General features: G+C 55.7%; 1 protein-coding gene across 1 annotated transcript in view; it reads right to left on the reverse strand.

Annotated features, from left to right (window-relative positions):
• Positions 1-279: 279 nt before the first annotated feature.
• The window catches only part of LOC137306155 (histone-lysine N-methyltransferase 2B-like), an 84823-nt gene continuing 62714 nt past the window's right edge, over positions 280-22388 (reverse strand). Inside the window, exons 23-32 of the mRNA XM_067975214.1 lie at positions 22013-22171; positions 20022-20139; positions 18968-19046; positions 17331-17485; positions 15083-15286; positions 9057-12162; positions 7874-7960; positions 4772-4884; positions 4106-4375; positions 280-362 (exon numbers count right to left, since the gene is read on the reverse strand). Coding sequence (XP_067831315.1) covers positions 280-362; positions 4106-4375; positions 4772-4884; positions 7874-7960; positions 9057-12162; positions 15083-15286; positions 17331-17485; positions 18968-19046; positions 20022-20139; positions 22013-22171 — 4374 coding nt within the window. The remainder of the gene's footprint in view (positions 363-4105; positions 4376-4771; positions 4885-7873; positions 7961-9056; positions 12163-15082; positions 15287-17330; positions 17486-18967; positions 19047-20021; positions 20140-22012; positions 22172-22388) is intronic.

Raw genomic sequence — 22388 nt, forward strand, 5'->3', positions numbered from 1 at the left:
TGAGGGAAGTGTCAGTGTGGGCCGGTGGGCTATTACAGCAGGTTTTCCCTGCCCTCATCCACACTCACAGAGTGGGGTTTCTGGGTAGACAGAGGGAAAGCACGAGTGAGTGTTCAAGGAGAATGTGACTGAATGTGACTGAATGTGTGAAAGTGTGAAAGTGTGTGTCCAGGGGTGTGAGAAAGTGAGGGAGAGCATCAGAAAGTGAGTGTGCCCATTGTATATTGCGTGTACTAACACTGCACACAAAGCACAACAAGCAACTGTATCGAGGGGCGTTCACTCACCTGCAAACGAGATCTGTTTGAGTCGAGCGTTGGCCCGAGCTTCCTGCACTTTATCCAAGACCGCTTTCCACGCCACTACAAGGGTGGGGGGAGAGAGAGACAGACAGACAGCGGGGGGGAGAGAGAGACAGACAGCGAGAGAGAGAGAGAGAGAGACACGGCGAGAGAGAGAGAGAGAGAGACACGGCGAGAGAGAGAGAGAGAGAGCGAGCGAGAGCGTGAGCGAGACAGAGAGACAGCGAGAGAGAGAGACAGCGAGAGAGAGAGAGACAGCGAGAGAGAGAGAGACAGCGAGAGAGAGAGAGAGAGACAGCGAGAGAGAGAGAGAGAGACAGCGAGAGAGAGAGAGAGAGACAGCGAGAGCGCGAGCGAGACAGAGAGACAGCGAGAGCGCGAGCGAGACAGAGAGACAGCGAGAGCGCGAGCGAGACAGAGAGACAGCGAGAGAGAGAGACAGCGAGAGAGAGAGAGAGAGAGACAGACAGCGAGAGAGAGACAGACAGCGAGAGAGAGAGAGAGACAGACAGCGAGAGAGAGAGAGAGAGAGACAGCGAGAGAGAGAGAGACAGACAGCGAGAGAGAGACAGACAGACAGCGAGAGAGAGACAGACAGACAGCGAGAGAGAGACAGACAGACAGCGAGAGAGAGACAGACAGACAGCGAGAGAGAGACAGACAGACAGCGAGAGAGAGACAGACAGACAGCGAGAGAGAGACAGACAGACAGCGAGAGAGAGACAGACAGACAGCGAGAGAGAGACAGACAGACAGCGAGAGAGAGACAGACAGACAGCGAGAGAGAGACAGACAGACAGCGAGAGAGAGAGAGACAGCGAGAGAGAGAGAGAGACAGCGAGAGAGAGAGAGACAGCGAGAGAGAGAGAGACAGCGAGAGAGAGAGAGACAGCGAGAGAGAGAGACAGCGAGAGAGAGAGAGACAGCGAGAGAGAGAGAGACAGCGAGAGAGAGAGAGACAGCGAGAGAGAGAGAGACAGCGAGAGAGAGAGAGACAGCGAGAGAGAGAGACACAGCGAGAGAGAGAGACACAGCGAGAGAGAGAGACACAGAGACAGACAGCGAGAGAGAGAGAGACAGACAGCGAGAGAGAGAGAGAGAGAGACAGACAGCGAGAGAGAGAGAGAGAGAGTCAGACAGCGAGAGAGAGAGAGAGAGAGACAGACAGCGAGAGAGAGAGAGAGACAGACAGCGAGAGAGAGAGAGAGACAGACAGCGAGAGAGAGAGAGACAGACAGCGAGAGAGAGAGAGACAGACAGCGAGAGAGAGAGAGACAGACAGCGAGAGAGAGAGAGACAGACAGCGAGAGAGAGAGAGACAGACAGCGAGAGAGAGAGAGACAGACAGCGAGAGAGAGAGAGACAGACAGCGAGAGAGAGAGAGACAGACAGCGAGAGAGAGAGAGACAGACAGCGAGAGAGAGAGAGACAGACAGCGAGAGAGAGAGAGACAGACAGCGAGAGAGAGAGAGACAGACAGCGAGAGAGAGAGAGACAGACAGCGAGAGAGAGAGAGAGACAGACAGCGAGAGAGAGAGAGAGACAGACAGCGAGAGAGAGAGAGACAGACAGCGAGAGAGAGAGAGAGACAGACAGCGAGAGAGAGAGAGACAGACAGCGAGAGAGAGAGAGACAGACAGCGAGAGAGAGAGAGACAGACAGCGAGAGAGAGAGAGAGACAGACAGCGAGAGAGAGAGAGAGACAGACAGCGAGAGAGAGAGAGAGACAGACAGCGAGAGAGAGAGAGAGACAGACAGCGAGAGAGAGAGAGAGACAGACAGCGAGAGAGAGAGAGAGACAGACAGCGAGAGAGAGAGAGAGACAGACAGCGAGAGAGAGAGAGAGAGACAGACAGCGAGAGAGAGAGAGAGACAGACAGCGAGAGAGAGAGAGAGACAGACAGCGAGAGAGAGAGAGAGACAGACAGCGAGAGAGAGAGAGAGAGACAGACAGCGAGAGAGAGAGAGAGAGACAGACAGCGAGAGAGAGAGAGAGACAGACAGCGAGAGAGAGAGAGAGAGACAGACAGCGAGAGAGAGAGATACAGACAGCGAGAGAGAGCGAGAGAGACAGCGAGAGAGAGCGAGAGAGACAGCGAGAGAGACAGCGAGAGAGAGCGAGAGAGACAGCGAGAGAGAGAGCGAGAGAGACAGCGAGAGAGAGAGCGAGAGAGACAGCGAGAGAGACAGCGAGAGAGACAGCGAGAGAGACAGCGAGAGAGAGCGAGAGAGAGACAGCGAGAGAGAGCGAGAGAGAGAGCGAGAGAGAGAGCGAGAGAGAGAGCGAGAGAGACAGCGAGAGAGACAGCGAGAGAGACAGCGAGAGAGACAGCGAGAGAGACAGCGAGAGAGACAGCGAGAGAGACAGCGAGAGAGACAGCGAGAGAGACAGACAGACAGACAGCGAGAGAGAGACAGACAGCGAGAGAGACAGACAGCGAGAGAGAGACAGACAGCGAGAGAGAGACAGACAGCGAGAGAGAGACAGACAGACAGCGAGAGAGAGAGACAGACAGACAGCGAGAGAGAGAGACAGACAGACAGACAGACAGCGAGAGAGAGAGAGAGAGAGAGAGAGAACACGTGAGAAGAGAGAGAGGGAAGACAGAAGACAGGAGAGAAAAGAAAAGAGAAAGACAGTAGATGTGGGGATAGACATACATAGAAAGAGAGCGAGACAGAGAAGAGGCATGAAGGGAAGGGAGCGAGAGAACGGGAAAGAGAGCGAGGGAGATAAAAAAAAAGGGAAAATGAATATGAATGAATTTCAATCAGGGGGTTTCACAGTCCATTTCAATTACCAGCAGTGCACCCACCCATCTCTTCCACACCACCCTCCTCCTCCAGCACCCAGCTGGGTCAGGGCTGTCCTCTCCATTTCCTTCTAACCAATCCGATTGTACCTGAAGCATTCCAGGCAAAACCCCAGGAAACGCTGGGGCAAAGGGGGGGGGGTGGGGGGGGCAAACTGAGCGTTCCCCAGGCGCCAGGGAGGACAATTATCGGGACCAAATGTGCCTGTCCCATCGGGGAACTCCCATTTCGACAGCACCTTTCACAACCTCAGGATGTCCCAAAGCGCTTTACAGCCAACGAAGTACTTCTTTTTGAAGTGTGGTCACTGTTGTAATGTGGGAAACGCGGCAGCCAATTTGCGCACAGCAAGATCCCACAAACAGCAATGTGATAAATGACCGGATCACCTGTTTTTTTTAAACTGATGTTGGTCCGAAAGATAGCGCCTCCGACAGTGCGGCGCTCCCTCAGTACCGACCCTCCGACAGTGCGGCGCTCCCTCAGTACCGACCCTCCGACAGTGCGGCGCTCCCTCAGTACCGACCCTCCGACAGTGCGGCGCTCCCTCAGTACCGACCCTCCGACAGTGCGGCGCTCCCTCAGTACCGACCCTCCGACAGTGCGGCGCTCCCTCAGTACCGACCCTCCGACAGTGCGGCGCTCCCTCAGTACCGACCCTCCGACAGTGCGGCGCTCCCTCAGTACCGACCCTCCGACAGTGCGGCGCTCCCTCAGTACCGACCCTCCGACAGTGCGGCGCTCCCTCAGTACCGACCCTCCGACAGTGCGGCGCTCCCTCAGTACCGACCCTCCGACACTCCCTCAGTACTGGCACTGGGGAGTGTCGGCCTGGATTATGGGGCTCGAACCCATGACCTACTGACTCAGAGCTGAGAGGCTGAGAGAGAGAGCGCGAGAGCAAGCGCGCTACCCACTGAATCATGCCTGGCACTTCTGCCATGACCTGCGGCGTCCCCTAGCACATATCGCTCACTCCACCCCCTCACCTTCGATGCTGTCTGCACACACGTTAAAGCCATCGTCGCTGGTGATTTCAAACCTCAAGTGGGGCCCGTTTCTTTTCTGCGACTCCGTGCCCCGCCAGTTCTCTTTGTCTTTCTCGTCTTTTTCCTCCTCGTCATCCTCCTCATCGTCGTCGTCATCATCATCGTCCTCCTCCTCCTCGTCCTCTTCATCCTCGTCCTCATCTTCCTCGTCCTCATCCTGCGTTTTACGCCTCGGAGACGGAACGGATTCCTCGTCCGAACTCAGGTCGGCTGGCGAAGAACCAAAAAAAAAGGAGCGTCTTATTAAAGGCACGGAGAGCGCCCGAGATCTCGGGGCTGACACAGAGAGGCACCAACCGCAAGCAGAGGCCCCCTGTGGAACACGGCTTGGCGACTATCTCTCCCCGCCCCCCCCCCCCCCGATCACCCCCACCGTCCGGGTCAGGGGTCCCGCACCTCCATCGCTATTCAGTGACGACAGCGCCCGCAGAGCGGGGACTGATTCCGGCTCTAAGCTGCGTTGCCCTCACCGATACGCACTGTGTAAACTCACCCTGTTTGAATCAGGTACCCACGGGTGACCGACGCCCACCGGACTCCTCTGCAAAGGCGGCCAGCGGGCACACCGCAACCCTCCCCCCACCCCACCACCGACCACTGCGCTACCTGAACAGCGTTTCCAATCTCTGGGCGGGCTGCGGCTGGAATTTCGGCTGCTGGAGATCCTCACCGTCGCCAAGTCGACTAAACGGGACGAAGGGTCATCTCCGCGTCCTGACCTGGATGAAGAGAGAGGGGGGGGGGGGAGAGAAACAACACCGGAGTCACGATACAGGTTGGCGTGAAGTTCCCATTGGTGATGTGATGGGAGGGCAGATCTGTGTTAATTGTATGATTTATATCAATGAGTGTTAATTGTATCCAGGTGGTGGGTATCAATTGGGGACTCTCGTATCCCTTTTATAGGAGAGCCTATCTCGGGTGGGGTGTGTGGTGTTACGGGAATCTCTCCGAATAAAGGCTTGGAAGCAACTGAAGACCAGGCTCTAGTGTTCCATCCTTCACCACCGGGCTATCCAACTTTAATAATCTTTCTGTGTGGATAGATAGACAGACTCAGTGGGTCTCTCTCTCGCCTCTGAGTCAGAAGGTCGTGGGTTCGAGCTCTCACTCCAGAGAGTTGAGCCCCATAATCCAGGCCGATACTCCCCAGTGTCGGTACCGAGGGAGCGCCGCGCTGTCGGAGGGTCAGTGCCGAGGCGGCGCCGCGCTGTCGGAGGGTCAGTGCCGAGGCGGCGCCGCGCTGTCGGAGGGTCAGTGCCGAGGCGGCGCCGCGCTGTCGGAGGGTCAGTGCCGAGGCGGCGCCGCGCTGTCGGAGGGTCAGTGCCGAGGCGGCGCCGCGCTGTCGGAGGGTCAGTGCCGAGGCGGCGCCGCGCTGTCGGAGGGTCAGTGCCGAGGCGGCGCCGCGCTGTCGGAGGGTCAGTGCCGAGGCGGCGCCGCGCTGTCGGAGGGTCAGTGCCGAGGCGGCGCCGCGCTGTCGGAGGGTCAGTGCCGAGGCGGCGCCGCGCTGTCGGAGGGTCAGTGCCGAGGCGGCGCCGCGCTGTCGGAGGGTCAGTGCCGAGGCGGCGCCGCGCTGTCGGAGGGTCAGTGCCGAGGCGGCGCCGCGCTGTCGGAGGGTCAGTGCCGAGGCGGCGCCGCGCTGTCGGAGGGTCAGTGCCGAGGCGGCGCCGCGCTGTCGGAGGGTCAGTGCCGAGGCGGCGCCGCGCTGTCGGAGGGTCAGTGCCGAGGCGGCGCCGCGCTGTCGGAGGGTCAGTGCCGAGGCGGCGCCGCGCTGTCGGAGGGTCAGTGCCGAGGCGGCGCCGCGCTGTCGGAGGGTCAGTGCCGAGGCGGCGCCGCGCTGTCGGAGGGTCAGTGCCGAGGCGGCGCCGCGCTGTCGGAGGGTCAGTGCCGAGGCGGCGCCGCGCTGTCGGAGGGTCAGTGCCGAGGCGGCGCCGCGCTGTCGGAGGGTCAGTGCCGAGGCGGCGCCGCGCTGTCGGAGGGTCAGTGCCGAGGCGGCGCCGCGCTGTCGGAGGGTCAGTGCCGAGGCGGCGCCGCGCTGTCGGAGGTGCGTCTTTCGGATGAGGTGTTAAACCGAGGCCCCCGTCTGCCCTCTCAGGTGGACATAATACATCCCACGGCCATTATTTCGAAGAAGAGCAGGGAGGGGGAGTTCTCCCCGGTGTCCTGGGGCCGATATTTATCCCTCAACCAACATCACTAAAAAAAATAGATGATCTGGTCATTTATCCCACTGCTGTTTGTGGGATCTTGCTGTGCGCAAATTGGCTGCCGCGTTTCCTGCATTACAAAAGTGACTACATTTCAAAAAGTATTTTATTGGCTGTAAAATTCTTTGGGATGTCCTGAGCTCTGCTGCCCATATCCTAACTCGCACCAAGTCCCGTTCACTCATCACCCCCGTGCTCACTGACTTACATTTGCTCCTAGTCCGGGAATGCCTCGATTTTAAAACTCTCATCCTTCCGTTCAAATCTCTCCAAGGCCTCGCTCCCAGCCCCCCCCCTCCCCATCTCTGTGACCTCCTCCAAGATCTCTGCGCTCCTCCAATTCTGGCCTCTTGCGCATCCCCCGATTTCCATCGCTCCACCATTGGCAGCCGTGCCTTCAGCTGCCTGGACCCTAAGCTCTGGAATCCCCTCCCTAAACCTCTCCGCCTCTCTCTCTCCTCCTTTAAGACGCTCCTTAAAACCTCCCTCTTTGACCAAGCTTTTGGTCGCCTGTCCTAATATCTCCTTATGTGGTTCGGTGTCAAATGTTTGTCTGATTTACACTTCTGTGAAGCGCCTTGGGATGTTTTACGTTAAAGGTGATATATAAATGCAAGTTGTTGCTGTGAAGGACGCTGTATAAATGGGAGTCTTTATATCCACCCAAGTTATGGATAGACACAACCTCTGGGATGGGGTTATTGCTCGAGACACAAACAGCAACGATAGACCGCGGATTATCTCGCGCCTCACCACGTCCCTCAGAAATGTCTCAAAGCGCCTCACAGTCGGTGGCTCACGAAGTGGGGTGACCGAAGCAATCATTTTGCGCACAGCAAGATCCCGCGATGAGACAACAGACCAGTCAATCGGGTTTTTCATTTCCGGTGGTGCTGGTTGAGGGAGGTGCGTTGCGCAGGGACACCGGGGAGAACTCCCCCCCCCTTCCAATAGTGCCTGCCGGATCTCTAACACCCACCCGAGCAGGGCAGACGGAGCCTCGGGTCCATCGTCTCATCCGAAAGTCGGCACCTCCGACAACGCAGCTCGATCCAACAGCCTCCAAAAGGCAAGAGTGCCATCAACTGAGCCAAGGTGGCAGCCATACCATTCTCAGGTGAAAAGTGGCTGCTTGACCATTGTATCAGATTTCGGAGTGTGGCCAGTACTGACAAAGGCCGTGGTCCAGTACATGGGAGTGCCTTTCAGGGAGTGAAAAGTTGGAATCGGAAATTCCCATGCGACCCCTTCACAAAGATGGCGACCAGACCCCTTCACAAAGATGGCGACCAGACCCCTTCACAAAGATGGCGACTGGACCCCTTCACAAAGATGGCAGTGGGGGTTCCTTTACAAATATGGAGGCCGGACACCACGCTCGCAACTAAGGCATGGGGTCTGTGGCCAGCCTGGACACCAAGCCGCGAGAGATGCTGAAGAACATTACACATAAGCCAGAGGAAGATACAAAGGCAGGAGAAAAAAAAATTGAAATACGCACATGATATTTTCAGAGTCCAAGTCTTCCATCCGATCCAGGTCCAAAGTGGCCTTAATGGTTGGGGTCTTAATCCGAACCCGGCCGTTTCTGTAAAATATTGAACCATTTTAATCCATAATTTACGTTCACAGTGATGTTTTCTGCCGATAATGTCAGGCACCCACGTGACTCCTTGCCTGTTTACCCCACCGTTTCTCCCTCCTCTCCTGCGGGCACTCTGATTCTCCCTGGGCACGAGTTCCACGGGCACAGGCCGCCCTCTTGGCACAAGCCAAGATATTTGACTGTACGGGGTGGCTCCATAGATGGGCCCGTTCCTGTCCTCACAGGCATCGGTCAGGAGCGCGAACCCCTGGCTGATTCTTCTCCACTCCTCCATAACCCAGGGATGCAGCAGCCAAATCCAGTGGCCCCCACCCTGCCCCCTCCCCCCCTCCAAACCATGGCAGAGACTGGCCCTCCCGAGCCTGCACGCAGACTGCAACACAGCCCGGGTGCTCTGAAACTCCCTCAATGACTCGAAACAAAGCCTGCGGAGGAGATTTACCAGAATGGTACCAGGGACGAGGGACTTCAGTTATGTGGAGAGACTGGAGAAGCTGGGATTGTTCTCCTTGGAGCAGAGAAGGTTGAGGGGAGATTTAATCGAGGTGTTCAAAATCATGACAGGGTTTTGATAAGAGTAAATAAGGAAAAACTGTTTCCAGTGGCAGGAGGGTCGGTAACCAGAGGACACAGATTTAAGATAAATGGCAAAAGAACCAGAGGGGGAGATGAGGAGAATGTTTTTTTACGCAGCGAGTTGTGATGATCTGGAATGCGCTGCCTGAAAGGGCGGTGGAAGCAGATTCAATAATAACTTTCAAAAGGGAATTGGGTAAATACTTGAAGGGAAAAAATTTGCAGGGCTCTGGGGAAAGAGCAGGGGGAGAGTGGGCCTAAGTGGATAGCTCTTTCAAAGAGCCGGCACAGGCACGAAGGGCCGAATGGCCTGCTCCTGTGCTGTAAGATTCATGGGCAAAAATAACAGCGAAAAAAGAAACTTGCCAATAGTAAGGAACGCACCTCCCGCAGGCAGCAGTCGCTCCCAATCAACCTCAAACCACTCCTAAAGTTTGGGGTTAGTTTCCTGGTGACCGTGGGACTCTCCCCATGTGCCCCCCACCCCCGAAGACACACTTACCCCAACGAGGAGTGAGCCGGGACCTTCGGTACATCCTCCAGCACCTTGTGCTCCAGCCCAAACTGATCCACCCAGATATGCGAGGCTTTGTGTTTCTTGACTTGAGCCCGGTCGGTTGGCGAGGAGGTGCGTTTGGTGAGCCTGGAGACGGGCTGGGCGGTGCAGATGCCGGCCGTGGCTCGGACCTCCTGCCCCGCCAATCGAGGAGGGGCTTCTGGCAAGCCCCCCCTTTGGCCATCCGTGAGTTGGCACCCCGGCTGCTGCATGCTCCCTCGGTGGGCAGCGCCAGGCACCAGGGGAGCAGGGAACACCTGCACCTTCTGGGAAGCCCCCAGCAAACTGGGGCCAGTGGTCTGAGAGATTGGCACGATGCAGGTCACCGGCTGTTCTGTCCTGCCGAACACCAGATTGCCCATGGGCGCCCTCCGATCCGGGGTCAACAGCGGTGCTGCACTTATCTTCAGAGGGCCGTGGTTGACAATCTGGCCAGTCGCTGGACCCCCGCCCGTCGCGGTCAGCCCAGACCCCGGCTGGACGGAGACCACGCTTAGAATGGGCGAGCTGATGGTGAGAGACGGCACCTCCGACCCCAGCACGGTCACAGGCCCGGCGGAGCCGACCAGCAGCGTCCCGTAGTTGTGCTGCGAGGGTGGCAATACCCCAGACGGGTGGTTGACGTACACCAGCTCCGGCTTGGACAGCTGAATGATGCTGGCCATGCTCTTCTGACCCTGGCAATCGAGGCCTTGAGTTCTGATGTTGGACAAGCTCGATCCCCCTCCTCCCCCGGCCAACAGCGTCGAGGAGAACTTAGCCGCCATTTTGGGTGCCATCAGCTTTACTTGAGTCTTTGGGTTTGGCCCACAACTCGTGTACGTTACGACCTTGGCCTCTGGAGTGTGTGAGCACTTGATTGTCAGCCCGGTGGTTGGTATCCTGTTGACCGTAAGGGGTTGAGGGCGGTGGTGAGGTGTTGGCGTTGGGCCCTGGACTGGGGGCAAGCTGGAAGTCAGAGCGACGTCCGGCGCAGGCTTGGGGACGCCGGTGGCCGCCTTCTGTTTGCCGACCTCGGTGAGCTTGTCTTCCACGTTCTTCAGGATGACCACGTGATTCCCGTGCTTGTTGACCAGGATCACGCTTTCCCCGTTGGGGTTCTGGCCGCTTGCCGCTCTCCGTTCCGCGGGCCCAGCACCTCCCATCGCCGGAGAACCCACGGAGATATCGGGGCACACTCTCTGGATCTGCGGTGGCTCGGGAAACTGGGGGTCCCCGGTCGGGGCCAGGGATCCCCCTTGCTCGGTCGCACCTACTCGCGGCCCTTCCTGAACTGCGCTTTGTAGCTCCCCGTCTTGATCTGGAACTGGCACCGACTGAGCCGAGGCAACCTGCCCCTTTAAGGTAATTAAAGGGCTCGTGTCTTGATCAGCCAGGTGATTATCTTGGCTAGTTTGGGGGTCCTCTGCAGCAGATGGCATCTCTTTGGCACTGAGCGCAGAAAGGTCCGAGGATGGCTGCAAAGACAAAGCAAAACTGGTCCCGGTCTCTGTCGGGGGATGTCCGGGATTGAGTTGCAACGTTCCCGGTGACTCCGAGCCTTCCTCGACCGGCGCAATACCTGGCGTGTTCTTCAACACAAAATCCATGATCTCCGAGGGCAGGATGTTGCCCAGCTCCTCACTGATGCTATCGGGCTCTTGCAGCGCTTTCCCCAGAGGAGAGGAGCTCCCTCCGTGCACCGAGACGCCATCGCCAGCCGCACCATCGCTCTCCTTGCCGGCGAGAGGCGCCCGGTTTACGGTCTTGACTCCGTCGCTTCCCTCTGCCTTGGTGGTGCCCGATTGGCCCTTCCTCTGGGCCAGGCGATGGCCGTTGCCACCGGCGTCGCTGTCTGCGGTGTCGTCCGCCCCGTCTAGCTGGTCGATCCGGGGGACCTCGCCGTCTAGACTGAAGCACTCGGACGCCAGCTGGTCCATCACCTCCTCGGTCACCACCGTGCGGGCAAAGTTGTAGTAATTGTCCAGGTCGTCGTCCGAAGTGTTGGCCTCTTCCCTCCCGTCCGCGCCCCCCAGGAACTCTCCGGGCTGGGGGAACTTCCTCTTGCAGGAGCTGCTCTCCAGGCCCCGCTCGTCCCCCACGATGATCTGAGCCCCGTAGTGCAGTGTCTGGTCCTGGAGGGACTCGGTCAGCGTGGGCTCGTCCCGCCCTCCGCAGCCCAGCACCGAGACAATGTCCATGTCGATCTCCTCGAAGGCGTGCTCTTCGTCCAGGAGTGACGAAGCCTCCCGAGGGGGACCCCCTCCGTCCGGACGGTCTTCAGCAAACGGGCTGGGGGGGAGAGCCCCCTTCTCCGCCAGGGGCGAGGGCTTCTGGTGAGGCCCCCTGGGCGTCGACGAGAGGGCGCGACCACTCAGCTCCGAAGCCTCCATTCTCCTGATGCCGAACTGCCCGTAGCTCTCCACTATCTTGGGCTTGGCGGGGGGGTGGAGGAGGACTTGCTGCTGGTCCCGGGGCCGAGCCAGGCCGAGGGCGGACTTCCACCTCTCCGAGGGGTGCTCCCAGCCAGACCTCTTGGAGCCGTGCGGCCTCCCCGTCTCCTCCTCCTCCTCCTCCTCCTCCTCCTCCCCCCCCCCCCGCCGGGGCTGGGTCCCAGTGAGTCCCTCCAGACCGTTCCTCGGAGACGGGGACGAGCCGGTGGCAGACGGTGTCTGGCGGCTGAAGGGCCACCTGGATCCGGGCTCACCCTTCGAGTCCGGGCGCTGGCCGAGGGGGCAGCTGTTCAGCGGCTTGGCGGAAACGCCCTGCTTGTCCGCAGCGTCCCGCTGCTGAGAGAGGCCGCAGCGTCTGTCCACCATGGCGCTCAGCGTGCCGTCCCGGAACGAGGCGTTGACCAGGTGGTGGGAGAGGGAGGTGCCGTCCTTGGTCTTGAAGGAGAGGGGTGCAGCGTGGACCCTGGTCCCAGCCCGGGGCGGAGATGTGACCTTGCCCCTCGGGGGCCCAGGGTGGTGCGAGATCAAACTGTGCCGTCTGGGGACCACTGAACGTCGGCTCGGGGAGACGGCTGGATCACTGACCGTGAGGATGTGATGAGACACAGAAGCCGGGCTCCCTGAATCATACAAGAAAATAACAGCCTGATTACCACATTCTCACCACTCTCTGGGTAAAGAAGTTTCTCCTGAATTCCCTATTGGGTTTATTAGTGACTATCTTATATTTATGGCCCCCTAGTTCTGGTCTCCCCCCACAAGTGGAAACATCTTCTCTACGTCTACCCTATCGAACCCCTTTCATAATTTTAAAGACCTCTATCAGGTCACCCCTCAGTCTTCTCTTTTCTCGAGAAAAGAGCTCCAGCCTGGTCAGTCTCTCTTGATAGTTATAACCTCTCAGTTCTGGTATCATCTGTCTAAGTCTTTTTTGCATCTGCTCCAGTGTCTCTATATCCTTATTGTAATATGGAGACCAGAACTGTGCACAGTGCTCCAAGTGTGGGCTAACCAAGGTATATGGAGACCAGAACTGTGCACAGTGCTCCAAGTGTGGTCTAACCAAGGTATATGGAGACCAGAACTGTGCACAGTGCTCCAAGTGTGGTCTAACCAAGGTATATGGAGACCAGAACTGTGCACAGTGCTCCAAATGGGGTCTAACCAAGGTATATGGAGACCAGAACTGCGCACAGTGCTCCAAATGGGGTCTAACCAAGGTATATGGAGACCAGAACTGTGCACAGTGCTCCAAGTGTGGTCTGACCAAGGTATATGGAGACCAGAACTGTGCACAGTGCTCCAAATGGGGTCTAACCAAGGTCTATGGAGACCAGAACTGTACACAGTGCTCCAAGTGTGGTCTAACCAAGGTTCTATACAAGTTTAACATAACTTGTCTGCTTTTCAATTCTATCCCTCTAGAAATGAACCCCAGTACTTGGTTTGCTTTTTTTATGGCCTTATTAACCTGCGTCGCTACTTTCAGTGATTTGTGTGTCTGTACCCCCAGACCCCTCTGCTCCTTTACCCCATTTAGACTCCTATTATCCAAGGGGTGTGTGGCCTCCTTGTTCTTCCTGCCAAAATGTACCACCTCACTCATCTATATTGAGAACGATAGGAAACACTCAGCAGGTCAGGCCACATCTGTGAAGAGAGAAACAGAGTTAACGTTTCAGGTCGAGATGACCCTGCCGTCAGAACTGGAAGAAGTCAGAGGTTTAACAGTTTACCGGCAAGTGCAGGGCCAGCGGAAAAGGGGAACGATCTGTGATCGGGTGGAGAGCAGGAGTGATTGAACGACACAAGGAATGATGGTGCAAGACCAAAGTGGGGGAGGGGAGGGGGGTGGGGGGGGGGGAGATGGCAATGGGACGAGTAAAGAAACAAAAGATGGGTCAAGAGGTCAAGAGCAGAGGGGGTGGGCAGCGTGGAGAATCTGGCGAGGAGGAGATGGCTCCCAGGGCTCGGGAACGTGGCCGAAGAAAGGTGGATAAACCCCAAGGGAGAAAGGAATAGAAGGATACCCTGATAGGGTGAGATGAAGTAGGGAGGGAGGAGGCTCGTGTGGAGCATATAAGAACATTAGAAATAGGAGCAGGAGTAGGCCAATCGGCCCCTCGAGCCTGCTCCGCCATTCAATAAGATCATGGCTGATCTGATCCTAACCTCAAATCTAAATTCATGTCCAATTTCCTGCCCGCTCCCCGTAACCCCTAATTCCCTTTACTTCTAGGAAACTGTCGATTTCTGTTTTAAATTTATTTAATGATGTAGCTTCCACAGCTTCCTGGGGCAGCAAATTCCACAGACCTACTACCCTCTGAGTGAAGAAGTTTCTCCTCATCTCAGTTTTGAAAGAGCAGCCCCTTATTCTGAGATTATGCCCCCTAGTTCTAGTTTCACCCATCCTTGGGAACATCCTCACCGCATCCACCCGATCAAGCCCCTTCACAATCTTATATGTTTCAATAAGATCGCCTCTCATTCTTCTGAACTCCAACGAGTAGAGTCCCAATCTACTCAAGCCCAGGATGGACCTATCGGGCAGAATGGCTGTTCCTTGTTTATTATAATTGAATTTTCCAGTCTATATTCGGATAATTGAAGACCCGCATTATCACCACTCTATAGTTCTTGCATATTTCTGCTTTCAAATTTGCTCCTCTGTCTCCATCCCACTATTTAGTATTCACCCAGCAGCATAAAATCGTCTGTTGTTCCTTAATTCTAACCATACAGATTCTGTCTTTGACCCCTCAATGACATCATCCCTTTGCAGTGCTCTAACTGTATCTTTGATCAATACTGCCACTCGCCCTCCCCCATGTAGGAACATAGGAACAGAAGTAGGCCATTCAGCCCCTCGAGGCTGTTCCACCATTCACTGAGATCATGGCTGATCTGTGACCTAACAGACTCCGTATCCCTTAATACCCTTTGGTTAACAAAAATCGATCAATCTCAGATTTACAATTAACAATTGAGCTAGCATCAACTGCCGTTTGCAGAAGAGAGTTCCAAACTTCTACCACCCTTTGTGTGTAGAACTTCACTCCTGAAAGTCCTGGCTCTAATTTTTAGACTGTGTCCCCTAGTCCTAGAATCCCCAACCAGCGGAAATAGTTTCTCTCTCTCTCTACCCTATCAGTTCCCCTTAATATCTCGAAAACCTCGATCAAATCACCCCTTAATCTTCTAAATTCCAGGAATACAACCCCTAGTTTGTGTAATCTCTCCTCGTAATTTAACCCCTGGGGTCCGGGTATCATTCTAGTAAATCTACGCTGCACTCCCTCCAAGACCAATATGTCCTTCCTAAGGTGCGGTGCCCAGAACTGCTCACAGTACTCCAGGTGTGATCTTTCCTTCCCTAATTTTCCTGATTACATTGCAGCCAGGAATATTAAGCTCCCATTCCACCCCCTGACCTGAGCCACTCTATCGGATGAATGGGCTGTTTCTGCGCTGTACATTCGATGTAATTTCTGATTTTTGTAACCACTACACTGCCGTACCCCACGTGGACGGACTTACCTGGTGATGGGAGGGGTCTCGAACCGTTAGATGACCATCGACAGGCCGGAGAGTAGCTGGGGGTCTTGATGCGGCTGCAGGGTAGTGGGCGGGGAGGGGGGAGAGGGCCGGGTTTCTGACCCGGGGAGTGGTGTTCGGGAGAGTGAGGGTTCGGCCGGGACTCTGGGCAGCCCTTTTCAGCAGGTTCCCCCGCCTCATTTGCATCTGAAAAGGAAAACAAAAGATAGATAGATTATTATATATATAAAAAAACAAACACCCCAGTCACAAGGGAGAGATAGTTCGCTGCACAGAAGTGTCTTTATAGATAACACACGGTCCGTGCGATCTCCTGGACTGCGTTTCCATCACCTGAGGGGGTCGGAGAGGGATTTTCCGGAGTATTTTTTTCCCCTTAATGTGCTCGCTGACCTACATTGGCTCCTGGTCCAGCATCGCCTCGAATTTAAAATTCTCATCCTCGTGTTCAAATCCCTCCATGGCCCTCGCCCCCTCCCTATCTCTGTAACCTCCTCCAACCCTCCGAGATCTCTGCGCTCCTCCAATTCTGGCCTCTTGCACATCCCCCAATTTCCATCGCTCCACCATTGGCGGCCGTGCCTTCAGCTGCCTGGGCCCTAAGCTCTGGAATTCCCTCCCTAAACCTCTCCGCCTCTCTCTCTCCTCCTTTAAGACGCTCCTTAAAACCTACCTCTTTGACCGAGCTTTTGGTCACCTGTCCTAATATCTCCTTATGTGGCTCGGTGTCAAATTTTGTTTGATAATCGCTCCTGTTAAGCGCCTCGGGAGGTTTTACTACGTTAAAGGCGCTATATAAATGCAAGTTGTTGTTAATGGCCCTGGGTTTTTTCACTCTGGTTTTTTGGGCTCTCCCGGGAGATTACATGGCTGCGAGGGGAGGGCGGGGGGAAAGAGGGAAGAGAGTTGGGTCTAGACTTGATGCGCCGGCCGACGTGGTGTGGGGAAGGCTTGATGGACCAGCTGGTCTTTTCCTGCCTTTCGATTTTGTAAGCTCATATGAGCTAAACACCAGACGTCAGGCACATACTGATTGGGAGTGATTTGACCGGGTGGCGGGGGGGATTCAGATGTACATTTGGAATTACAGATAACCAGGGTCAATTTACAGGCCAGAATTTAATCCAAGAGTTCGGGTACTTTATGAAAGAATGGATGAACTTGCATTTATATCGTGCCTTTCACCACCTCAGGACGTCCCAAAGCGCTTCACAGCCGACTAAGTACTTTTTGAAGTGCGGACACTGTTGTAACGTAGGAAACGTGGCCGTCAATTTGCGCACAGCAAGATCCCACAAACAGCAATGAGATAATGATCAGGTCATCTGTTTTTTTTTTAGTGATGTTGGTTGAGGGATAAATATTGGCCCCAGGACACCGGGGAGAACTCCCCCTGCTCTTCTTCGAAATAGTGACTGTGGGATCTTTTACATCCGCCTGGTTTAAAGTCTCACCTAAAAGTCTGCGCCTCTGATAGTGCAGCACTCCCTCAAGTACTGCACAGGGAGTGTCAACTTAGTTTATGTGCTCAAGTCTCTGGAGTGGGACTCGACCCCACGACCTTCTGACCAAAGGTGAGAGTGCTACCCACTGAGCCAAGGCTGAAATTATATATAGGATAACCGGGAGTGAGATACAGGCTGGAATCTAATCGAGGGGTTCGGGGGGTTTATATATAGAATAACAGATACCCGGAAGTGAGTTACAGGCTGGAATCTAATCGAGGGGTTCGGGGGGTTTATATATAGAATAACAGATACCCGGGAGTGAGATACAGGCCGGAATCTAATCGAGGGGTTCGGGGGGGTTTATATACAGAATAACAGATACCCGGGAGTGAGTTACAGGCCGGAATCTAATCGAGGGGTTCGGGGGGGTTTATATACAGAATAACAGATACCCGGGAGTGAGTTACAGACTGGAATCTAATCGAGGGGTTCGGGGGGGGGTTTATATACAGAATAACAGATACCCGGGAGTGAGTTACAGACTGGAATCTAATCGAGGGGTTCGGGGGGTTTATATATAGAATAACAGATACCCCGGGAGTGAGTTACAGACTGGAATCTAATCGAGGGGTTCGGGGGGTTTATATATAGAATAACAGATACCCCGGGAGTGAGTTACAGACTGGAATCTAATCGAGGGGTTCGGGGGGTTTATATATAGAATAACAGATACCCGGGAGTGAGTTACAGGCGGGGATTTAATACCCGGTCTCCTCCTGTACCTGCCGTGCTGGGGCTATGCACTATGGTGTGATTTGCACCGTCATCTGTCCCATTGACGTCATTTTCCGAGGCAGGTGGATGGTATTCCAGGATCTTACACCTGTACACGCAACGCTTCCTGGCATCCGTCGTACTCCAGTACACTCGGGAACACCTAAGCATCGAGAGAATGATCGGGTCAAATCACTAAAAACAAATGGGGGGGGGTTTGCAGGAGCTGACGGACATAATGAATTGACCAAAAACAAAATAAAAACACTCTTAGGGCAGGGGAGCAGTGTCGCTGACAACAGGCGCACCCCTGACACTGGGGGCACATTTGATTACAGAATCGTACAGCACAGAAGGAGGCCATTCGGCCCATCGTGCCTGTGCCAGCTCTTTGAAAGATCTATCCAATTAGTCCCACTCCCCCCCTGCTCTTTCCCCAGAGCCCTGCACATGTTTCCTTTTCAAGTATTTATCCAATTCCCTCTTGAAAGTTATTACTGAATCTGCTTCCACCGCCCTTTCAGGCAGCGCATTCCAGATCAGAACAACTCGCTGCGTAAAAAAACATTCTCCTCATCTCCCCCTCTGGCTCTTTTGCCAATTATTTTAAATCTGTGACTCCTGGTTACCGACCCTCCTGCCACTGGAAACAGTTTCTCCTTATTTACTACACCCCTAAAATTTTCAACTGACCCCCAACCTCAACAGCTTTTTGGGGGAGAGAGTTCCAGATTCCCACTCCCCTTTGTGTGACCCGACATCACCCCTGAACGGCCTGGCTCTAATTTTAAGGTTCTGCCCCCTTGTTCTGGACTCACCCCACCAGAGGAAATAGTTTCTCCGCATCTAGGACAGGGGAGTCAAGGGCTACAATTGGCCCTTGGGTCAGATAGGGGAGAAATAAAATAAATATATCAGCCAGGGTTCCTGCCTCTGATCGTTGTCTAACTACCGGCTACAGAAAGGCTGGGTGAGGGGCAAATAAAGGGGGATTGGGGACCTGTACCCCAGTGAGAGTCAGCACCCCTGGGGAGAGGGGCAAATAGAGGGGGATTGGGGACCTGTACCCCAGTGAGAGTCCGCACCTCCGGGGAGAGGGGCAAATAAAGGGGGATTGGGGGCCTGTACCCCGGAGAGAGTCAGCACCCCTGGGGAGAGGGGCAAATAGAGGGGGATTGGGGACCTGTACCCCAGTGAGAGTCAGCACCTCCGGGGAGAGGGGGCAATAAAGGAGGATTGGAGACCTGTACCCCGGAGAGAGTCAGCACCTCTGGGGAGAGAGGGCAATAAAGGGGGATTGGGGACCTGTACCCCAGAGAGAGTCAGCACCTCCGGGGAGAGGGGGCAATAAAGGGGGATTGGAGACCTGTACCCCGGAGAGAGTCAGCACCTCCGGGGAGAGAGGCAAATAGAGGGGGATTGGGGACCTGTACCCCGGAGAGAGTCAGCACCTCCAGGGAGAGGAGCATATAGAGGGGGATTGGGGACCTGTACCCTGGAGAGAGTCAGCACCTCCGGGGAGAGGGGCATATAAAGGGGGATTGGAATCTACACGTCTCTTATTGTCCCTTCATGGTACAAGACAGGCTGCACTGTTAGTCTCCAAAGCTCACAAGTCCGTCTGAACGCTAGAAAGCGCACTTACTGATAACCGACAGGGAAGATACGTCCTTCACACTCGGACAGCTCCGTCAGGATGCCTAGACTGTCGATGGTCATCGAACCTGCACACACACACACACAAACAGAGCGAGAGAGAGAGTGATTGAAGAGCGGAAAGCCTGGTCAATTCTCACCCCGTCCAGTTCCGGTCACCGAGACACAAGGCAGGGTGGCGGGGGGGGGGGGATCTCCCGAAAACGCTGGAGGAGGTGCTGAGGGGAGTGACAAGGCTGATCCCTAGTGTCGGGGGGTCCGAGTTATGAAGAGGGAGGATAAACTCTTCCACCTTGGAGAGGAGCAAGCTGAGAGGAAGGAGTCCCTTATACGGCTACATAAGGTTGTAAAATGATATGGAAAAGGTAAACCGGGAACACTCCTTCAGACAAGGAGTCAGATTGGGGAAAAGGGGGGAGTTTAGGGTTAATGACAGGAAAGAGGTCGGCTTTTGGCCTTGAAGATATCGCGTTAAATGAGTTTTGGATAGTTCCAGTACAAGAACAGGTACGAGCTCACAGCTCAAAACTGCCCCTGATTTAGCACTGGATTGACAATCTCACTTAAAGTCCAAAGATGGGCAACAAGTGAGATGATGATAAACAGAGGCACTTATCTGAGGTTACAGCAAAGGTATATTCCTGGGGACAGTGTAGAGGGAGCTTTACTCTGTATCTAACCCTGTACCTGCCCTGGGAGTGTTTGATGGGACAGTGTAGAGGGAGCTTTACTCTGTATCTAACCCTGTACCTGCCCTGGGAGTGTTTGATGGGACAGTGTAGAGGGAGCTTTACTCTGTATCTAACCCTGTACCTGCCCTGGGAGTGTTTGATGGGACAGTGTAGAGGGAGCTTTACTCTGTATCTAACCCTGTACCTGCCCTGGGAGTGTTTGATGGGACAGTGTAGAGGGAGCTTTACTCTGTATCTAACCCTGTACCTGCCCTGGGAGTGTTTGATGGGACAGTGTAGAGGGAGCTTTACTCTGTATCTAACCCGTGCAAATGCTATCAGTACCAGCCTGTGATCCCAGCACACACTCACCAATCATCATGCTGATATTCTCTGGTTCCAGGCCTGTGAGGAACTTTCTGCGCAGCGTGATTCCTTCGAAATCTACGTAAGCTCTCCGCATCACTTCAAAGCCATCTTCTAGAACAGTCTGGAGAGAAGGCAGCTGTTACCATGGCAGCGGCAATATTGGCAACGCGCAGCGGGAATCTGAGCAGTAGCATCCCGTCACACTCTGTCAAAGAGCACAATCCCAGCCAGCGTCTTACTCGAAGACTCCTCTCGGGGAATGCTTCCCCCACACGGTGATGGGACGGGGGTCTGTGTCTGTGATTCCCCCACACGATCATGGGACGAGGGGTCTGTGTCTGCGATTCCCCCACACGGTGATGGGACGGGGGGTCTGTGTCTGTGATTCCCCCACACGGTGATGGGACGGGGGGGTCTGTGTCTGTGATTCCCCCACACGGTGATGGGACGGGGGGGTCGGTGTCTGATTTCCCACACGGTGACGGGACGGGGGGTCTGTGTCTGCGATTCCCCCACACACAGTGATGGGACGGGGGTCTGTGTCTGTGATTCCCCCACACGGTGATGGGACGGGGGGTCTGTGTCTGTGATTCCCCCACACGGTGATGGGACGGGGGGTCTGTGTCTGTGATTCCCCACACGGTGACGGGACGGGGGGTCTGTGTCTGTGATTCCCCACACGGTGACGGGACGGGGGGTCTGTGTCTGATTCCCCACACGGTGACGGGACGGGGGGTCTGTGTCTGCGATTCCCCCACACGGTGATGGGACGGGGGGTCTGTGTCTGATTTCCCACACGGTGATGGGACGGGGGTCTGTGTCTGTGATTCCCCCTCACACGGTGATGGGACGGGGGTCTGTGTCTGTGATTCCCCCTCACACGGTGATGGGATGGGGGTCTGTGTCTGTGATTCCCCCTCACACGGTGATGGGACGGGGGTCTGTGTCTGTGATTCCCCCTCACACGGTGATGGGACGGGGGTCTGTGTCTGTGATTCCCCCTCACACGGTGATGGGACGGGGGGTCTGTGTCTGTGATTCCCCACACGGTGATGGGACGGGGGTCTGTGTCTGATTTCCCACACGGTGATGGGACGGGGGGTCTGTGTCTGATTTCCCACACGGTGATGGGACGGGGGGTCTGTGTCTGTGATTCTCCCACACACAGTGATGGGACGGGGGTCTGTGTCTGTGATTCCCCCACACGGTGATGGGACGGGGGTCTGTGTCTGTGATTCCCCCCCACACGGTGATGGGACGGGGGTCTGTGTCTGCGATTCCCCCACACGGTGATGGGACGGGGGTCTGTGTCTGCGATTCCCCCACACACGGTGATGGGACGGGGGTCTGTGTCTGCGATTCCCCCACACGGTGATGGGACGGGGGTCTGTGTCTGCGATTCCCCCACACACAGTGATGGGACGGGGGGTCTGTGTCTGATTTCCCACACGGTGATGGGACGGGGGTCTGTGTCTGCGATTCCCCCACACACGGTGATGGGACGGGGGTCTGTGTCTGCGATTCCCCCTCACACAGTGATGGGACGGGAGGTCTGTGTCTGCGATTCCCCCACACACGGTGATGGGACGCGGGTCTGTGTCTGCGATTCCCCCACACACAGTGATGGGACGGGGGGTCTGTGTCTGATTTCCCACACGGTGATGGGACGGGGGTCTGTGTCTGCGATTCCCCCACACACAGTGACGGGACGGGGGGTCTGTGTCTGATTTCCCACACGGTGATGGGACGGGGGGTCTGTGTCTGCGATTCCCCCACACACGTTGATGGGACGGGGGGTCTGTGTCTGCGATTCCCCCACACACGGTGATGGGACGCGGGTCTGTACCTGCAGTGGGCAGTTGCTAAGTGGAGACAGGGGCCCATCCCCACAGAGGGAGAAAACACACCCAACCTGACAGTATTGACCCCGGGTCCTTCCTCGTCCTGAGGGGCTCGATGCTGCATCGAGTGACCCTCGGTCTGGCCATACATACCTTTCCTTGCACCAAGTCCTTGTGTCGTTGGCAGTACACCTTCTTGTCCTCCTCAAACACACACTTGCAGGCGCGGGCACACATGAAGTGATAGTTGCTCTGGCAGGAAGACAGGCAACATCCGACCGTGGCTCCTGGTTTTTGGCAGTGTTCGCAGCGCTGGGTGAGGAGAAACAAGGAGCAGAGGATTAGAATCACCGCACAGGAGGAGGCCAGGAGCCGCTCGACTGCAGCTCTTCATTTCAGTCCATTTTACACGCCAGCTGTGACTCAGTGGGTGCCTCTCTCTCCCAAGTCAGAAGGTCGTGGGTTCGAGCCCCCACTCCAGAGACTTGAGCCCCAAAATCCAGGGCGACACTGTCGGAGGGGCGGTACC

This window comes from Heptranchias perlo, chromosome 42, assembly GCF_035084215.1.
Source record: "Heptranchias perlo isolate sHepPer1 chromosome 42, sHepPer1.hap1, whole genome shotgun sequence".
Taxonomy (NCBI): Eukaryota; Metazoa; Chordata; class Chondrichthyes; order Hexanchiformes; family Hexanchidae; genus Heptranchias; species Heptranchias perlo.